This window comes from Cavia porcellus, unplaced genomic scaffold (genome assembly GCF_034190915.1).
Source record: "Cavia porcellus strain 051 isolate PalLab524CR breed Dunkin Hartley unplaced genomic scaffold, mCavPor4.1 scaffold_2, whole genome shotgun sequence".
NCBI classification, from domain to species: Eukaryota; Metazoa; Chordata; class Mammalia; order Rodentia; family Caviidae; genus Cavia; species Cavia porcellus.
The window spans coordinates 5,583,969-5,598,639 of record NW_026947485.1 but is presented as its reverse complement, the minus strand read 5'-3'; the positions used below and the strand labels follow the sequence as shown (position 1 = coordinate 5,598,639).

At 43.5% G+C, this 14,671-nt stretch overlaps 1 protein-coding gene across 1 annotated transcript in view; it reads right to left on the bottom strand.

The window, feature by feature from the left end:
* Positions 1 to 14,671, bottom strand: part of Gnat3 (G protein subunit alpha transducin 3) — a 52,924-nt gene that overhangs the window by 13,563 nt on the left and 24,690 nt on the right. Inside the window, exons 5-6 of the mRNA XM_023565086.2 lie at positions 7,606 to 7,763; positions 3,602 to 3,730 (exon numbers count right to left, since the gene is read on the bottom strand). Coding sequence (XP_023420854.2) covers positions 3,602 to 3,730; positions 7,606 to 7,763 — 287 coding nt within the window. The remainder of the gene's footprint in view (positions 1 to 3,601; positions 3,731 to 7,605; positions 7,764 to 14,671) is intronic.

The following is a 14,671-nucleotide window of genomic DNA, read 5'->3' as shown; positions in this document are numbered from 1 at the left end:
TCCATGTATGACTGCATAAAAATAAGATATAATCAGAGTAGGAATTTATTTTGTCAGACTTTGTATAATTCTCTAAACCATGACAAGCGAGGCTCTGCCAGGGAAGTGTGCCAACAGGATGTGTGCCATAGTATAATATCTAATGAAATCTGCCCTTTGTCCTGGATCTGAAATTAGAGAAGGGTTGATTCTGACCATCACAAATGATATTCACGGAAGGCTGTCTAAGCCCTTTCCTAGATCATTACTTCCAAGAGTCAAGATAGTTTATCACCACCAAGGAGCCGGGGTCTCCAGATCTCCCCATTTGTGAATATGCTTTCACCATGACCTGCTTTCTGCTGAACAAGAGGCTGTGTACAGGCGTCATGCGTGTACATGGAGCGTGGAGCTCACTGGAGCATTCTCTATCGTACCCTGAAATGCCTGAAGTCACTAAAACAAAATCCATCGCTAGAATAAACGAGTCCTTGCATCACATATTATTTGGTGGTATTAATTATGAACATACCCGAAACAGGTACACGGTGTACAGGAGACATAACAGAGAAAAACAAATCTCAGTAGAGAGGCTGCCATTGTGATGACCACCAGTGTCTTCCCTAGACTACGGTGACCCCAACCTTCACAGATGAACACAGTGAAGATCATGCAATTTCACCTTTCATTTATTCCCTTTCACAGTTCTACTTAAGCATCCTCAGAAGCAGTTACATTAAATTTACAGAACTTCAGGTCCTGTGTTGTAACAGTAGCCGACCTTTTCCCCATAGGCCTATAGAGTTCAGAGTGCTTTCAATTCTGTTTCTTAACCATGAACATTTAGCGAGAAAGTCCCTGCTCCACAATTGTTTGCAAACCCTTGCAGACCGGTTCCTTCAGATTGTTGTTCTTGGGAATATTCTACACTGTGGGACAGCAGAAGGCCTCGCCTTTGTGGTGAATTTTCCACTTACTTCCCCAGTCCTTTATGTGTCTACAAAACTAATTTATCAGCTGGACGGGAGAGCTGTGGCTTGTCAAGGGCTTTAAGGTGATTTATTTTATCAGCTGCTTGGAGTACAGGTTTGATATGAACAGTAATTTCCATTAAATCAGATGACACACTAGTTTGGTAGAGAAGATTCTTCATTTTGGGGCTCCTATTTAAAATTCTAGCGCTTTCTGACTTAAAATGAAAATTACACATTCAAGTTTACACAGTCATGGAATAATCTGTGCACCGCGAATACAGATCAGTGCTAACGCAATATTTTAACCCCCGGTGTTTTGTCCAAGGCAAAGGGGGTGCACCCAGAGGGCTTCTGTCCACCAGATCTGACTAAGGACTCTTCCTTCCCATGCTGGCCCCTGCGATCAACTCCAAGGTAGAGCTGGGATCACAGCTTCCTGGAGCTCAGGAAAGGCAAGGCAGAAAGAGAACCAAAAATATGGAGGCTTCTCACTCTGGCGTGGCTTCGAGTCCCTCACTGGCATCTTTCTTACCTCTGCCTTTGGTGCCATTGCATCAGAGGGCTGACACCCGCCCTTGGTGCACCGGAGAAATCACCAAGGGCCCCAGACTGGTCCAGACCCTGCCTTCCTCAGCCCGCTGCCCAGGAAGCCTGTGATTAAATGTTTCCTAGCAACAGTGACAGAGATCAGCAGGCCAGGTAGGTAGATGAGGTGAGGTTTTCAGGGTGAGAAGGAAATCGGCCCTGCCTGGGTCCAGGGCAGGACATTTTAAGCACAGTGAGGAGCCAGCTCGAAGGCCCCAGAGCTGGGGTGTTCAGGAGCAGATCACAAAGTGATTTATGAAAATGACAGCTTTTGAGAACCACTGCATCAGTCAGTGTGGCAGGGAGGGCTGTGGGCTTTCAGAAATTCAGCAGGTGACATTAATTGTACAATGTAAACTGGCTTACGAGCCACACGTCAGATTTCCTAACTCCCTGGCAGGACTTCCACCCAGGCCCAGCAGGCAAGCTTGAGCCCCACTGGGCCTGGGGAGCCGGTGTGGGTGGACTCTGGACAGGCTGCCCACCAGGCCGCCCCAGAGCTCCTAAGTGTTGTATCGAGGACTTTGGAAAGGCAGCACTGAGTAAGATAGCAAGAGAATATGATGAAAATGGAATGTACATGGCAGGGTTAGGGTGGACAGAGGGGAGGCGCCATCGGACATGGGCTCCCACAGGAAAACTTGGGCAAGTGGGTCAAAGAGCAGCCATCTGGAGAAAGTTGTTACCAAAGGGAACTAGGCAATGGGCGGGCCCAGGCCTGTTTCAGCAGGACTCCTTCACTTCTCCTTCTTCTTCTCTTTGTGTTTTTGGTTTTTTGAAACAGGGCCTCCCCATGGGATCCAGGCTGGCCTCATACTGACAGCCACCCTCCTGCCTCAGCCTCCCTGCTGCCCGGGTTGCAGTCGTGTGTTACACACCCAGCTCTGCTGTGTCCTTCTGTTGCAGTGCTAAGAGAGGGTGCTGGGCTCAGCTGTGCCTGTGCAATCCCTTTGACCTTTGGCTTATCTTTCAGAAAGTTAGTGTCTGTGGGCCTGAAACTGAGTGTGAATTCTGAGGAGATTTCCTTGAGATCAGCTGAAAACATCTTAGCTAAACTAATTAGACTAATTAGACCAGTTTTCATTCTTTAAAAATTTTCAAAACTTTTATCTCACTGAAATACATTTTATACCAATTACCTATCTCTTACACTCCTCTTGCAAATGGCCATAAAGAATTCTTGGCAGCTTTTTCTCCAGATTTTCTACTCTTTAAAAATGTTTCCAGGTGGGCGTGGTGATGTACGCCTGTAGTCTCAGCACTGGAAAGGCTGAGACAATAAGATTGTTGCAAATTCGAGACCAGCCTAGGCTACAAATGAGTTCAAAGCCAGCCTGAACTGCATAATGAGACCCTGTATCAAAAAGATTAAAACGAACTTTCCATTATTAGATCCATAAGTGATCTTATTGATTTGTTTCATTCTGGAAGGACATAGATAGACTTTTTCATAATGGCTAATATGCCACTTTACTCACAATCCATAAAGAGAGATTAAAGATCAGATGATATTTTCTAACACTGCATTACGGGCTTCCATTTCATCAGCATCTCGGCAATTTTGCAGTAAAATTTAGGGACGTTTCAGAATGCAACAGCAAGAAAAATAATGATTGATTCTCATACCCAAAACATATCTACAAAATACGCCTGGTTATTCCAGTAAGTAACAGCCTCATATTCAAATCACTTTCCTTTTAATTATTTGAATTTTTTAAAATTAGATAAACAAAGTCAATACAAACATTTCAAACAAATAGGGAAGCAGAAGGCAAGGAAACAAGATCCCTGGCTCCTGTTGCTTTGTGTTATTTAAATATTTCTCTTTCTTGTTTTAAAAGCCAGAGTTCAATGTCAGTGTTAAAGATGAAGAAGGTAAAACCAGCCCTCACTTGCTCCAGACAGACCCAGGTCGGCCTGGCAGGACGGGGCAGGTGGGTTCCCCCCTCAGGTGGTGGGGGGCAAGACCACTACATGGGCAGCAGAGGCACCGGATGCTAACCAGGCTTCAGGAGCCAGGCAGGGCTGCCCGTGGTCGACCAGAAGCCGCGCTGCGCCCCTACCTGAAGTGCAGGTCTTTGAAGGAGAACTGGGTCTCGATGATCCCCGTGGTCTTCACTCGAGAGTGCAGAACATCTTGCTCGTTGGGCACGTATCCGGGGGCTGAGATTCTGTCTAAATCATTAAGGTAGCTAATGAAAACAGGAAGAAGACAGGTATTTAACTGTGCCTTGGAAGACAGCAGTAAGAATGAACTTGTAGATTAGAGACCATTCAGAGAGATGCACTCCAGCCCAGTGCGGTGCACCTCTCTCAGCTCGGTGAGCGCTGCGGAGCTGGGATCTTGCTGTAGGCAGGCACAGGCTGGGCTCAGCCCAGCCTGTGGCAGCGTGCTGGAGGCAGGTGTGGCGCCTGTGCTTGCACACTGCACACATGTGGAAACTGAAACATAGGTCCCATATGTCCAGGGCCCATGTGCATATGCACATGGACACTCTGGTTGTGTCCATGGCAAGGGTCGCTGCATGTCCTCAGCATTCTGTCATTTTAATTTAGCCCTGTCAGAATTAGAGAGGGTGATTGGCTTAAAAATCAAATTCTGAAAGTTGCTATGTTTGCAGTAGTCTCATAATTTAGGACTAGGGACCACGCTCACATCCAGGCAGCTCAGTAAGAGAAGCACCCTGCCTCTCATCCTGTGGCCTGCAGCCCTCCTCTCCCCTCTCTGAAAACACTGCGTCCATCCTCCCTTTGCTCTGGACGTCTCAGGCTGAGACAGGGCGCTTTCCCCGCTTATCAGGCTGTACACTGAAGCTCTTGTCCCCCGGGGTCTAGGACCTCTGAGCAGGACTATGCCCGAGTAAGCTGTGTTCTCTAGGAAAGTCTGTTAGATCAGGGGAAGGAAAACTACTCTTGGATTCTTGATCCCTGAAACCAATATGTCTATCAACCAAAACCCGAGTGTGTCATTCCCGAATTTCCTTTGAACACTGCTCTTCTAGACTTTTGACACTAAAGTTTTAGTAGCCTAATGATAGGGGTGTTTCTTTTAAAAATTTTTAAATATGAAGAGCAGTAGCATTTTAAAGGCTTAGGACAACTTGACCATTACATTCCATAATTTAAAGAACAATAAATTAGGGCATAATTGGAGAGTCAGCAAAAGAGTAGTTACAGCTCAAAAGCTGATTATTTTCCCCAGAATTTAAGTTGAGGGACTACTTACGGTATCATCTAGAATAATGCCTTTAAAAAAAAAGTTATTTTATCCTTAAAAAATAAATTGAAAAGCAATATGGTGATCCATTCTTCAAAGATCTTTTCACTTTTAACCTGAAACAAGCTAAGAATGGAAAGTAGTCCATACAGATTTTCATCAAGAACAAAATAATAAACAAAAACAGAGTAAATCACATCTTAGAAATGTTACAAGGTAAAAATAAAGTATCACCACTGTTTTATTCTAAAAAAGAATGTGGCACATTTAAAAAAGAATGGCACATTAAGATTGAAATGTATCAGGAAATGTATTGGCCACAGTTTTGCTAGTGTTTAAAATTTATTTTCTGTTTGAGGAGGCAAATCTCTAAATTTTTTATTGACTTAAGTCTGCATACACCATAGGGTGTATTACTGGCCAGTAAATTCATGCCTGAGTAAAAAATAAATAAACTTGCCTATCAAAATGGAAATGAAATTCATTTTAGTGATAGGCAAATGAAAGTTTGGTAAAGGTACATTTTGATGAATTTTTATTTGTGTGTTCAAATGATTTCAGGCAAAGCAGAAGCATTCAAAATGTATATTTTAATAAACAAATATCACATTTGTGTGTTCAAGACTGTAGTTCAAACTCAGACCAGAGACCATTAATATATATGGTTTAATTCACTTAAAAATAATTGATTCTTTTTCCAATTGTATAAAGAGAATTTCACCTGATAAAAGTCCATGTTCATTGCTAACGCCTGTGGAATTTCCGTGGCACACTATATGACCTCGCCCAGCAAACCTACAATCTTAACTAATTCTTTCCGCCGCCAATCCTTGACAGCCCACTCTCTTTGCTTGCGCTGGAGGACTCCTTATATTTGCCTGAAGCACCTCTAGATCAAACAACAAAGACTTTACTTCCATAAATAAATAAATAGATAAATAAATGCATAAGTATAAAGAAACCAATGCTAGAGATCTTTCCTATATAATGCAGACGAAATACCCATGCAATATACTGCCAATCTAATATTATATTTAGGTTTACAATATAAATGTAATTCAGTATGTTTTTTAGAACAGAATCTGCTCTTGGTTTATGGGAGAAAGCAAGTTCCATTCAACAGTTTTCCTTAGCAAGCTTCTATAACACTTGCTATAAGGAGGCTTCTAAGCAGAAGAAAAGTTAGTCTTTTATTCTTTTGGTGTATCTGTAAAGTGTTTCTCAGATTCTCCCTGGAGGTGGGAATCAGCCCTCCTGTATTTTACAGCTGTGCAGATTTTTTTGCATGGCCAGCAGCTATCACAATATGGGCAACATTCATAAAATCAATGCAAACTGAAGTTTCACTGATTTAACCTGAGGTACAGATAAATACTGTAATTCTGTGACTATGTCAAAAAAAATCATTTGATGGAAGCAAATGAACGACTTAAAAGCTATAATAAAATGGCATTTGTTTGGCAGTTTTAACTACGTAAGCTGCAGATAGCTTTTTGCTATTAGAGAATGAATAAGTTTGTGAACACAACTTCAGGTTCATTTCTTTTAATATCCTAAGAGAAAACTATAGCGAATCAATGTCATGTACCCAAAGCTAAGTAGTTAATTGTAGCTCACCCGGACCTGTCTCCTCCCTGCTCTGTGCTGGGACTTTTTAAAGATGGGACTATTCATGAGCTAGCTTGACATCACTGAGGTGGCTTTACTGGTGATGAGTGCAGGAGCATGGAGTGGTAGCACCCTACAGGGAGAGATCCCTCTACTACTAAAATTCAGCAGACATGGAGACACCCTGGAAAGCTGTTAAGCAGTTAAGTTTATGAAATTGCAAAATAATGCCCACCTAGCACTGTCCCCTCAAGGCCATGTGCCCACCGGAATTCAGGGCACCAGCGGATAGCGAATCATGACTCATGGAAGAGAGCTTTTTCCCTGAGAGGGAATATCATTTGCTTTCTTTCAGAATCATTCTGCCCATCACTGATTCAGCATCTGAAGTACCTTGCAAGCTTTGCTGCTCTGACCTTAAGTTATCCTTTCTGTGCTTGACTTCTAGGTTACTCGTTGGTATTTTCATTTTGTTTGCTTAATTAAGTACTGCTAGCGTATTTTGCTGGGAGCTTATCAAAGGATTATATTTATACTTTTGATACATTCATATACAAAGACCAGAACATGAAATGACTACTTAGATAACAGTTTTGTCGTGTGCCTAGGAGCTTGCAGGGATATACTAATGGGGTAGGTTAAGGATGACTTACTAAAAGAAAATTTTAAGTCATGTTGATAAAAAAATTATAAGTGATGTCACCCTCCTTATAAACCACTCCTTTTGGCTAATAAATGCTTCCTAGGTGATACTAGCTGTGAGAACTGTACCATCTTTCTCCACACTTTCAAACAATCCTACAACATGCAATTGTTTTACAAATTAATAATTATTTTCTTCCGGAATTGCCTATCTTGTTCATCAACCCACTGAGTTAAAGCATGTGTTGCTAATGAACTTATTCTAAGAGATAACTTCAGTAACATTAACACAGATGAAATAAAGAACCTCACACCTCAGTATGCACATGGCCTGTCTCATGTTAATGTTGAGCCCTGTGTATAATACTTAATTCTTTCTCATCAAGAGAAGGTGTGCACCACATAGCAATCATGTAGGGCAAATCGTTTTATAATCGGTCATTTTAAATATTTGATAATTTCTGTAATTTAGGCCACCTTGTTCACTTTTACTTCTCCATAATGTCATCCACCACCCTCCTTGATAGTCACAAGTGTATACAATGCAGAATTTCAGTTCTTCACAACCCCTGTTTCCCTGCAATCCGCTGAGTCACTTACTAAGCGGCCGAGTCGGTGAGCTGGTATTCAGATGCCCTTTCGAAGCAGGCCTGAATCCCCGGGTCTTGCCACAGTCGTTTGATCACGTCGGCCAGCTGAGGCGTCATGACCCCGTCCTCCAGGGTGTCTGCCATGGTGCAGAGCTGCCGCTGGTCCTCCTGGGGCCGTGGTTGGTGAGGAGGGCAAAGGCGTGTTACTGGGAATCACATCCTACATTGTTTTCATTCCAATATGTTAACCTGATCAATTTTGCTATTCTTTTTGCTAACGGTTCCACGGGATGTGTTTTCAAAACACATGAAGATCAATAGAACTTAGATTCCTTAAAGTTTGCCTTTTGCAAAAGCTACAAAGTGTCACATGGAGAAATTAAGGTATCCAGGTCGATACCCCTGACTTCTCAATGCGATGTCAGAAAGGACAATGCCTGGGCACAGATCGGTTGAGCTGCAGAGAGTTGGACTGTTGAGCCCCAGGAATAAGGAAACCGAGCCAGCTGGCCTTTTGTCTCCCTTGGGCAATAGTCACATACATTTTTATGTTACCAACACATGTTTGTATTACATAACGTTTGCACTCTGTGTGGGGACTTGGGACACATACGTGATACACCTCAGTCCCTCCCTGTGCATCCCCTCTCCGCTGCCATCTCTTCCTCCTCTTAACTTTCTTCCCTGTACTTCTTTGCCGTATCTCATGTTTAAACTCCTTCCGTGCAGTCGGTCCGTGTATGCAGCGCATCTGAATTCCTCTCTTCCTCCCCTCCCCTTCCCTCCTCCCCTCTTCTGTCTCCTGATTCCTTCTCTTTTGAGCAGGGTCGCTTTCCCTATTTCCTACTATTGATCTGTTATTTTGCTCTGTCTACTCTGAGTTTCTCAGAGAAGAGAAACGCGGTATTTCAGCTTGTGTGTCTGACTTATTTCAAGTAAGGATGTAGACTCAAGGCGCCTCCGTCTTCCTGCAAATGACTCAGATGTGTCCTTCTATATAGCATAGTGCTGATCCACTGTATGTGAAAGCCACATTTTCTTTATCTAACCTTCTTGATGAACACATAGGTTGTTTCCCAGATTTGACGGTTAGGAATCGTGCTTCTGTAGGGCCATATTTTTTTTAAACAAAAAAGAGCCTTGTAAGAATAAGAGCAAAATGGGAAACAAATCCACTGTAGTAAATTTAGATTAAAAATACATATACAATTTTATTTGATGTCTGGTACTTTTTATAATCATGTAAGTAAGCCGTGGTAAATATGCAGAACCATAGATTTCTTGAACATCCCTGTAGGTATTGACTGCTGCTTTTGGAGCAAATCAGTAGGTCAGAGATGAGATTAGGGAACAAAAAAGAAAAAGAAGGATTATATTAGCTTTGTTAGTACAATATTTGGAGGTTATCCGGAGGAACACGATAGGGAAGTTTGCTGAGTAAATACACTCGGTTTGCACAACTTCTAGTAGTCCACAACTTATTTTGGGTAAAAAATCCAAAGATTATGATAAAAACATTTTGGTTTTTCAAAGACTACAAATTTGAGTTTCTGGGTGGTTAAGCTGATCATGACTGGCGTCCTTGGAGGTCACGTCCAGCAAACAGATGCCAAACTCCCGTCCTATCATGACCTTGTCAGTGACCACTAGAGCACCTGATGGGACAGCACACACCCTGCCCCCATGACTGCCCGCACTGTAACGGTGAAGCGAATTCTGTGTGCTCCTCATTCCCATATGGGGAGGTCTAAGTCTCTAAGGTTAATGTCCCAGCCAGTAGGGTAAGCACCAGAGGAAAGTCAAATCTGAACACGGTTTGTGCACTCACACTGCAAGGAAAAAATGCCTGTTTTGTAAGAATCTGCTGCTTTTCTGATATAATTCAATTTATTACTTTAAACTGACTATAGATTTATTTTGCTGCTTTTGTGAAAACTGTTCTTTGCTTTAAAGGGCATATGTGTGTCTGTTGTTAATGACTTTAGTATGATAAAATCCCTTATCTCAAAATCAGGAGTTTATTTTCCTTAAAATCAAACTGATCTGAAGATCATTGAGCCAACTGTAACACTTCCAAAAGCAAGGCTTGTCCCCCTGGTCTTGCATCCACGCAGGGTAAAATTTAAATCCCTCCTTCCCTGCTAGGTAGACGAAGACAGGACTGCACTTCTGGTGAGACTGGACGTGCTCCCCTGCATCCGCCCGCCTCCTGGCCCTGTCTACTCTCAAGTGCCGTCCAGGACTAAGGAGGTAAGAAGGTGGCCACCGGCACTGTGCTGTCCCTGCGAGGGAGGAACTCCACAGCTTGCCAGGAGCTGCACGCTGTCCTTTTTTAAAGAGATGCCATCTCCAGGACACACATGCTTTCTCGATGTGGGTCTAGCGAGTGGAGGTGGCTGGCAGTGTCTGCCTGGTGGAGCCCTCCTGGCCACCTCCTCGTCTGTCCTCTCCCCTTCAGGAAAACCATCCTGCCAGCATGATTTTTGTCTTCCTAGACCTCTTCCTTTTTAAAATCCTTGTGTGCATAGGTGACCACAGGCATTTGCCACCTTTGTTTCTTTTTAAACCATAAAGAGTATTTTCTGGGACACAGCTCACTGCGATCTGACAGTCTCAGGCGCTTGTCGGAGGGCCATTGTGATCTGAGGACCTGCTGTTTGTGTCCGTAAGGGCGCGGGCCCACCAGTCACAGGAATTTTAAAATCCGTATCACCAACATGAACAGCTAAAGTGAACACTGTCCTCCGCATGACAGTCAAACCGCAAGCAGAACTACAGGACATTTTACTCCCATATTTTACCAATCCTGGTCCTCTCACATCCAACTCAAAGGAAAATCTGAGCCTTTTACGAGAACTTGAGGCTCTGTACTTCCTGATGCCCTGCTGCCCTCCGACCTCACTCACTGTCCTCCGGGGTCCCCCGTCTCTGCTGGCTCCTTTGCCTGAGCAGCCTCACTGCCCCGTGGCCTCCTGTGTCCTGGTCACACCTTGGAGTGGCTGCTCCGTCCACACCGTGCCATGGTCCACAGCCTGCTGGGCCGGGATCCTCTCCATCTGGCCATTCTTTCTTCCATTGCTCACTGCTTTCTAACCTTTCCAGGCCCCTGTTTTCCCCACCATGGTCAGCGATGTGTATTTTTCCTCATTTATACCTCCGGAGCCATGGGCACTGAAGGTAGACTGCTCATTTCTACATTCGTGAGATTCATAATGGAAAGAATCAAATAATCCGGATACAGACGTCACACTCATTCCTCACAGCTCATGTTCTAGGGAAATGGGAAGGAGTTTCCAAAATCTACCGAAGTTTCTAAAGCACATCCTGAGTGGTGAGTTACGTCCCACCGATGAAATTTGATTTCCCTGTGACAGATTTGGAAAAGCTCAGGGTCATGGCGGTTTGGCTTGGCCCGTTCATTTAGGATTGTGCAGAGCTAGAATGAGACTGTGTGGAAATGAAAGAGTCATTTTCTCTAGAGTTAACCCAGAACTTCTGCATCAACACTGCTCACCTCACATGGTGTCGGGGCCATGTGGAATGAATTCCGAACCCCAGAGACAGATTTTCAAGCATCTCAGAAGAAAATATCAAAGGAAGGGAGATGCTGCCTAGGGATTCTTTTGAGAAATGCTGGGTTTAAAAGGCCATGGCTTTGTTGCCACTAGATGGTCAGTCCTTGCGTACCGTGCTGGGTGCAGATTTCTAAATTGTTATCATATGTGTGGAACCCCAACTTATTCCATCACAGAACCTGAAGAGCACAACTTCTTGGGGAGCCTGTGCTTGGTGGTTAGTGCTACAGTATTCATTTTGTAGAATGCTACTTTAAAAATGATCACAAAGCAACTGATGTAATACAGATGTTAAAGTCTTCAGCATCCTTCTTTGTCAGTCTAGTGTATGATTTACATGGTCTAAAAAAGATTATGATAATATTCAGAAAGAATAAGTAGAGATTTACTAAAGGACGCTGGGATGCTGGCACAGGCCTGCAATCCAGGACTCAGGAAGCTGAGGCAGGAGAATACCTATGAGCTGGAAGTCAGTCTGGACTGCACAGTGAGTTCGAGGTCAGCCTAAACTACACAGCGAGACCGTGTCTCATAAAACCAAACCAAAACAAAACAGTGACTAAAAATGTCATCATCATTCCCCCTTCTCGTTTCTTCAGCTTTTTTCCTCTTCACAGGTTTGTGAAACCAGCCTATGGAACACTAATCCCGAACAAGAACAGCCCCTTTAGCTGGCTGCCTCCACCGCAGATCCTGCCCCTCCACAATGGCACTTCAGCACTGTTCCCAGCCCTGCACCCACACCAGTGGGCTCTGAGCCCGCCGCCCTCCTGACCTCTCTCAGTACATCCCAGAGGATCTGTGTTGCTAAATGCAGTGGATTCCTTTCCCTAGTCTCCTTTTTGGAACTCTCCAGACTTTTCAGCTTGGATGATGTCCGTTTGGACCCCTTCACTGGAATTCTGCAATCCAAACAATTGTGCTATTCCTTGAACTATCCAGTCTCTTTCTCTGAAGTTCTCTGCTCTTCTCAAGTAAGCAGAAAAGGTTGGAGGTTTGGTTTTTTTCTTTCTGGAAAGCACCATTACTTAGCAATTGTTTTCCTCACTAGTCTTGTCCTAAGTGTTGGACTGTTCAGAGCATGCACTGCCTCAGGGTCAGGCACAGCCAGGGCCTAATGTCGCCAACATCATGAGCTCTCAAGCCAGAAGCCACTGTGAGCTCAAGGGTATGTTTGCTTACGTGCGTGAAACTCTCACAGAACTTGCGTGCGTGACACTTCCAGAACCAAGCTTATCTGTTCTTTTCCGTGTCAGCTTAGTGCTGTGCAGCACGTTTGAATAAGCAGAGGCTTTGTCATTACTGGTGCACCACTGTGCTTTACTGTCTGGAGGACAAACTGTATTTTAGTCTCAATTACTGCTGAGTAGCCATGCAGCTCCAGGATGCACCCACGTGTCTGTTTTGATTTTCAAACGCTGTTCTCTGTGTAGAATTCAGTACGTGTGCAATGGAAATAATTACTGAAATGATACCTAATATTTACTGGGGGGTTACAGCCTGCAATAGTCTGCATGGTGAATTATTTATGCTTTGTAATTTAGCGAGAAAAGTACTAACATTTTGTGATTGAACTAAAATTTAGATTAACTAATTTGTCTAAACTTACAAACTAGTGACTTAAAATTTCTCCTCTTAGAACCTTCTTTAAATGTGTGTGATGATATCCAGATGTTTATGCAAAATATATAAATTTGTATAAACAAAAATCTGATCAGAACTCTGAAACTTCTGATTGGAGTTCTGTTTACCTTGTGTTCATTTAGGTAGATACAGGAAATAGCAGCTCATCTGTCAGTTTATCTGTTGCAACTCTATAAAAAGGTAGTCATCCAGACTTCTAAGATATGACAAAACTCTCAGTTGACATCAGTTACAAATCTAAGTGGGCAGAGTGGCGCCAGATGCTACTGGGGGACAGGAGACCTCCTGACAGGTGCATAGGGCTGGTTCCATGCATTGAGCACAGAGTTGGAATAAGCTGGACTCGTTTTTATTTTTAGTCAGTGCAGTCGTGACAATGTGTAGACTCAGGTATTTAAAACTCTTGACCAGCAGACTTCTGGTCTTTGGGGAGTTCTGCCTCGCTGACTGGGTTGTAGGAAGCACACGTGTTTTAAACAGTGTCAACAGGCAAGGTTGTGATTTCCAGGCTTCCTGACCCCAAAGCATGGAATGTTACACAAGCAAATTTGAACATCATGAAATCATTCTCAAGGGAGTTTGTAATGTTCACTACATTAGTCACTATTATTGACTGTGAGGAAAAAAATAAATATTTCCAGTCACTTAAAGCATTAAAAAAATGTTTGCATGCTGAAAAGCCCTGAAATGGATGCCAGGAGGTTTCTCTAAACCTTAGCTGCTTGAAGGAAACTAGTTACTTCTCTTTGGGCTTTATTATTCCATCCTTGAACTAGAGCTATTATTCTAGGGTGCCTCCGAAAGGCCGTTTAAAATTCTAGGTTCTTAGAAAAATCCAGAGTCAGGCAGAACTGAACTACCCTTCAATAGCACATGACGTCTAGGTCACAGGATGATAAAGGAGGGAGGATCAGGACTCTTAACTGCTGCAACCTCCACTTATCCACATGGAAGGAAATTAGAGCTGGACGAGCCGGGGGTTACTGGAGCCGAGCTGTGGGGAAGCCAGGGGTGGAAGTCGGCAGAGCCCTTGGCTGGAGGCTTTGCCATCGGTCTGAGAGCCTTCCCCTGAGTTTTGGAGAAAAATGATGGGAACAAAATGGGACTTTCCTGTAGGAGGAAGACGGGAGAAGAGGGGAGGGTGTGTTCTGTACGCTAGCCAGCTCCCCAGGAGGACGCAGTCACTATGGCCCATATACATGGATGAATCAAAACCCAGAAGGAAAGGCAGGAAGGAAAAATGTGCTTCCTTCCATCCTGATGACTTCCAGCAGCTGTTCACGTGGTCTGCTCGCACAAGGGAGCCCTGGCAGTGTGTGTGGGGCCCAGTGTAGCCCCTCCTCCATCCTTACTGTGCCATACCTTTCCACTGTCACCACTCTTAGACCAAGGTTACACCGGGATCAGTCAGTCAGTCAGTAGCCCCTGCAGGAAGCTCTTAGAGGGACCATGGATTGATGACGACCAATGGATGGTACTCAGTTAACCATTTCATGATGGAGGTCAGCTACTGTTCTCGGGATAATAAAATACATTTCACTTACCAACAAAAGCAGTTTTTCATGTGTTTGTGTGCAAATGTCATAAAACAAGAGGTTGTATCATATAATATGAACTACTTGCATAATATAGAGAAAAGTAAAATTACTTAATAACCTTATAAACGAAACTGTGACTAGTTGAGTGTACTCGGAGTGCAAACATTTCATTTCCGTATTTTTGAATTCCTTTCTAAATATTAAAGAGTGTTAATTGGGCATTTCCCTGTTGCCATGTACTTTTTGTAATTAACATTAAACCTTAATGGCCATTGTGGTGTGACTAAAAGTTTTTAAAGTCTCTTAAACTAAGTAGATG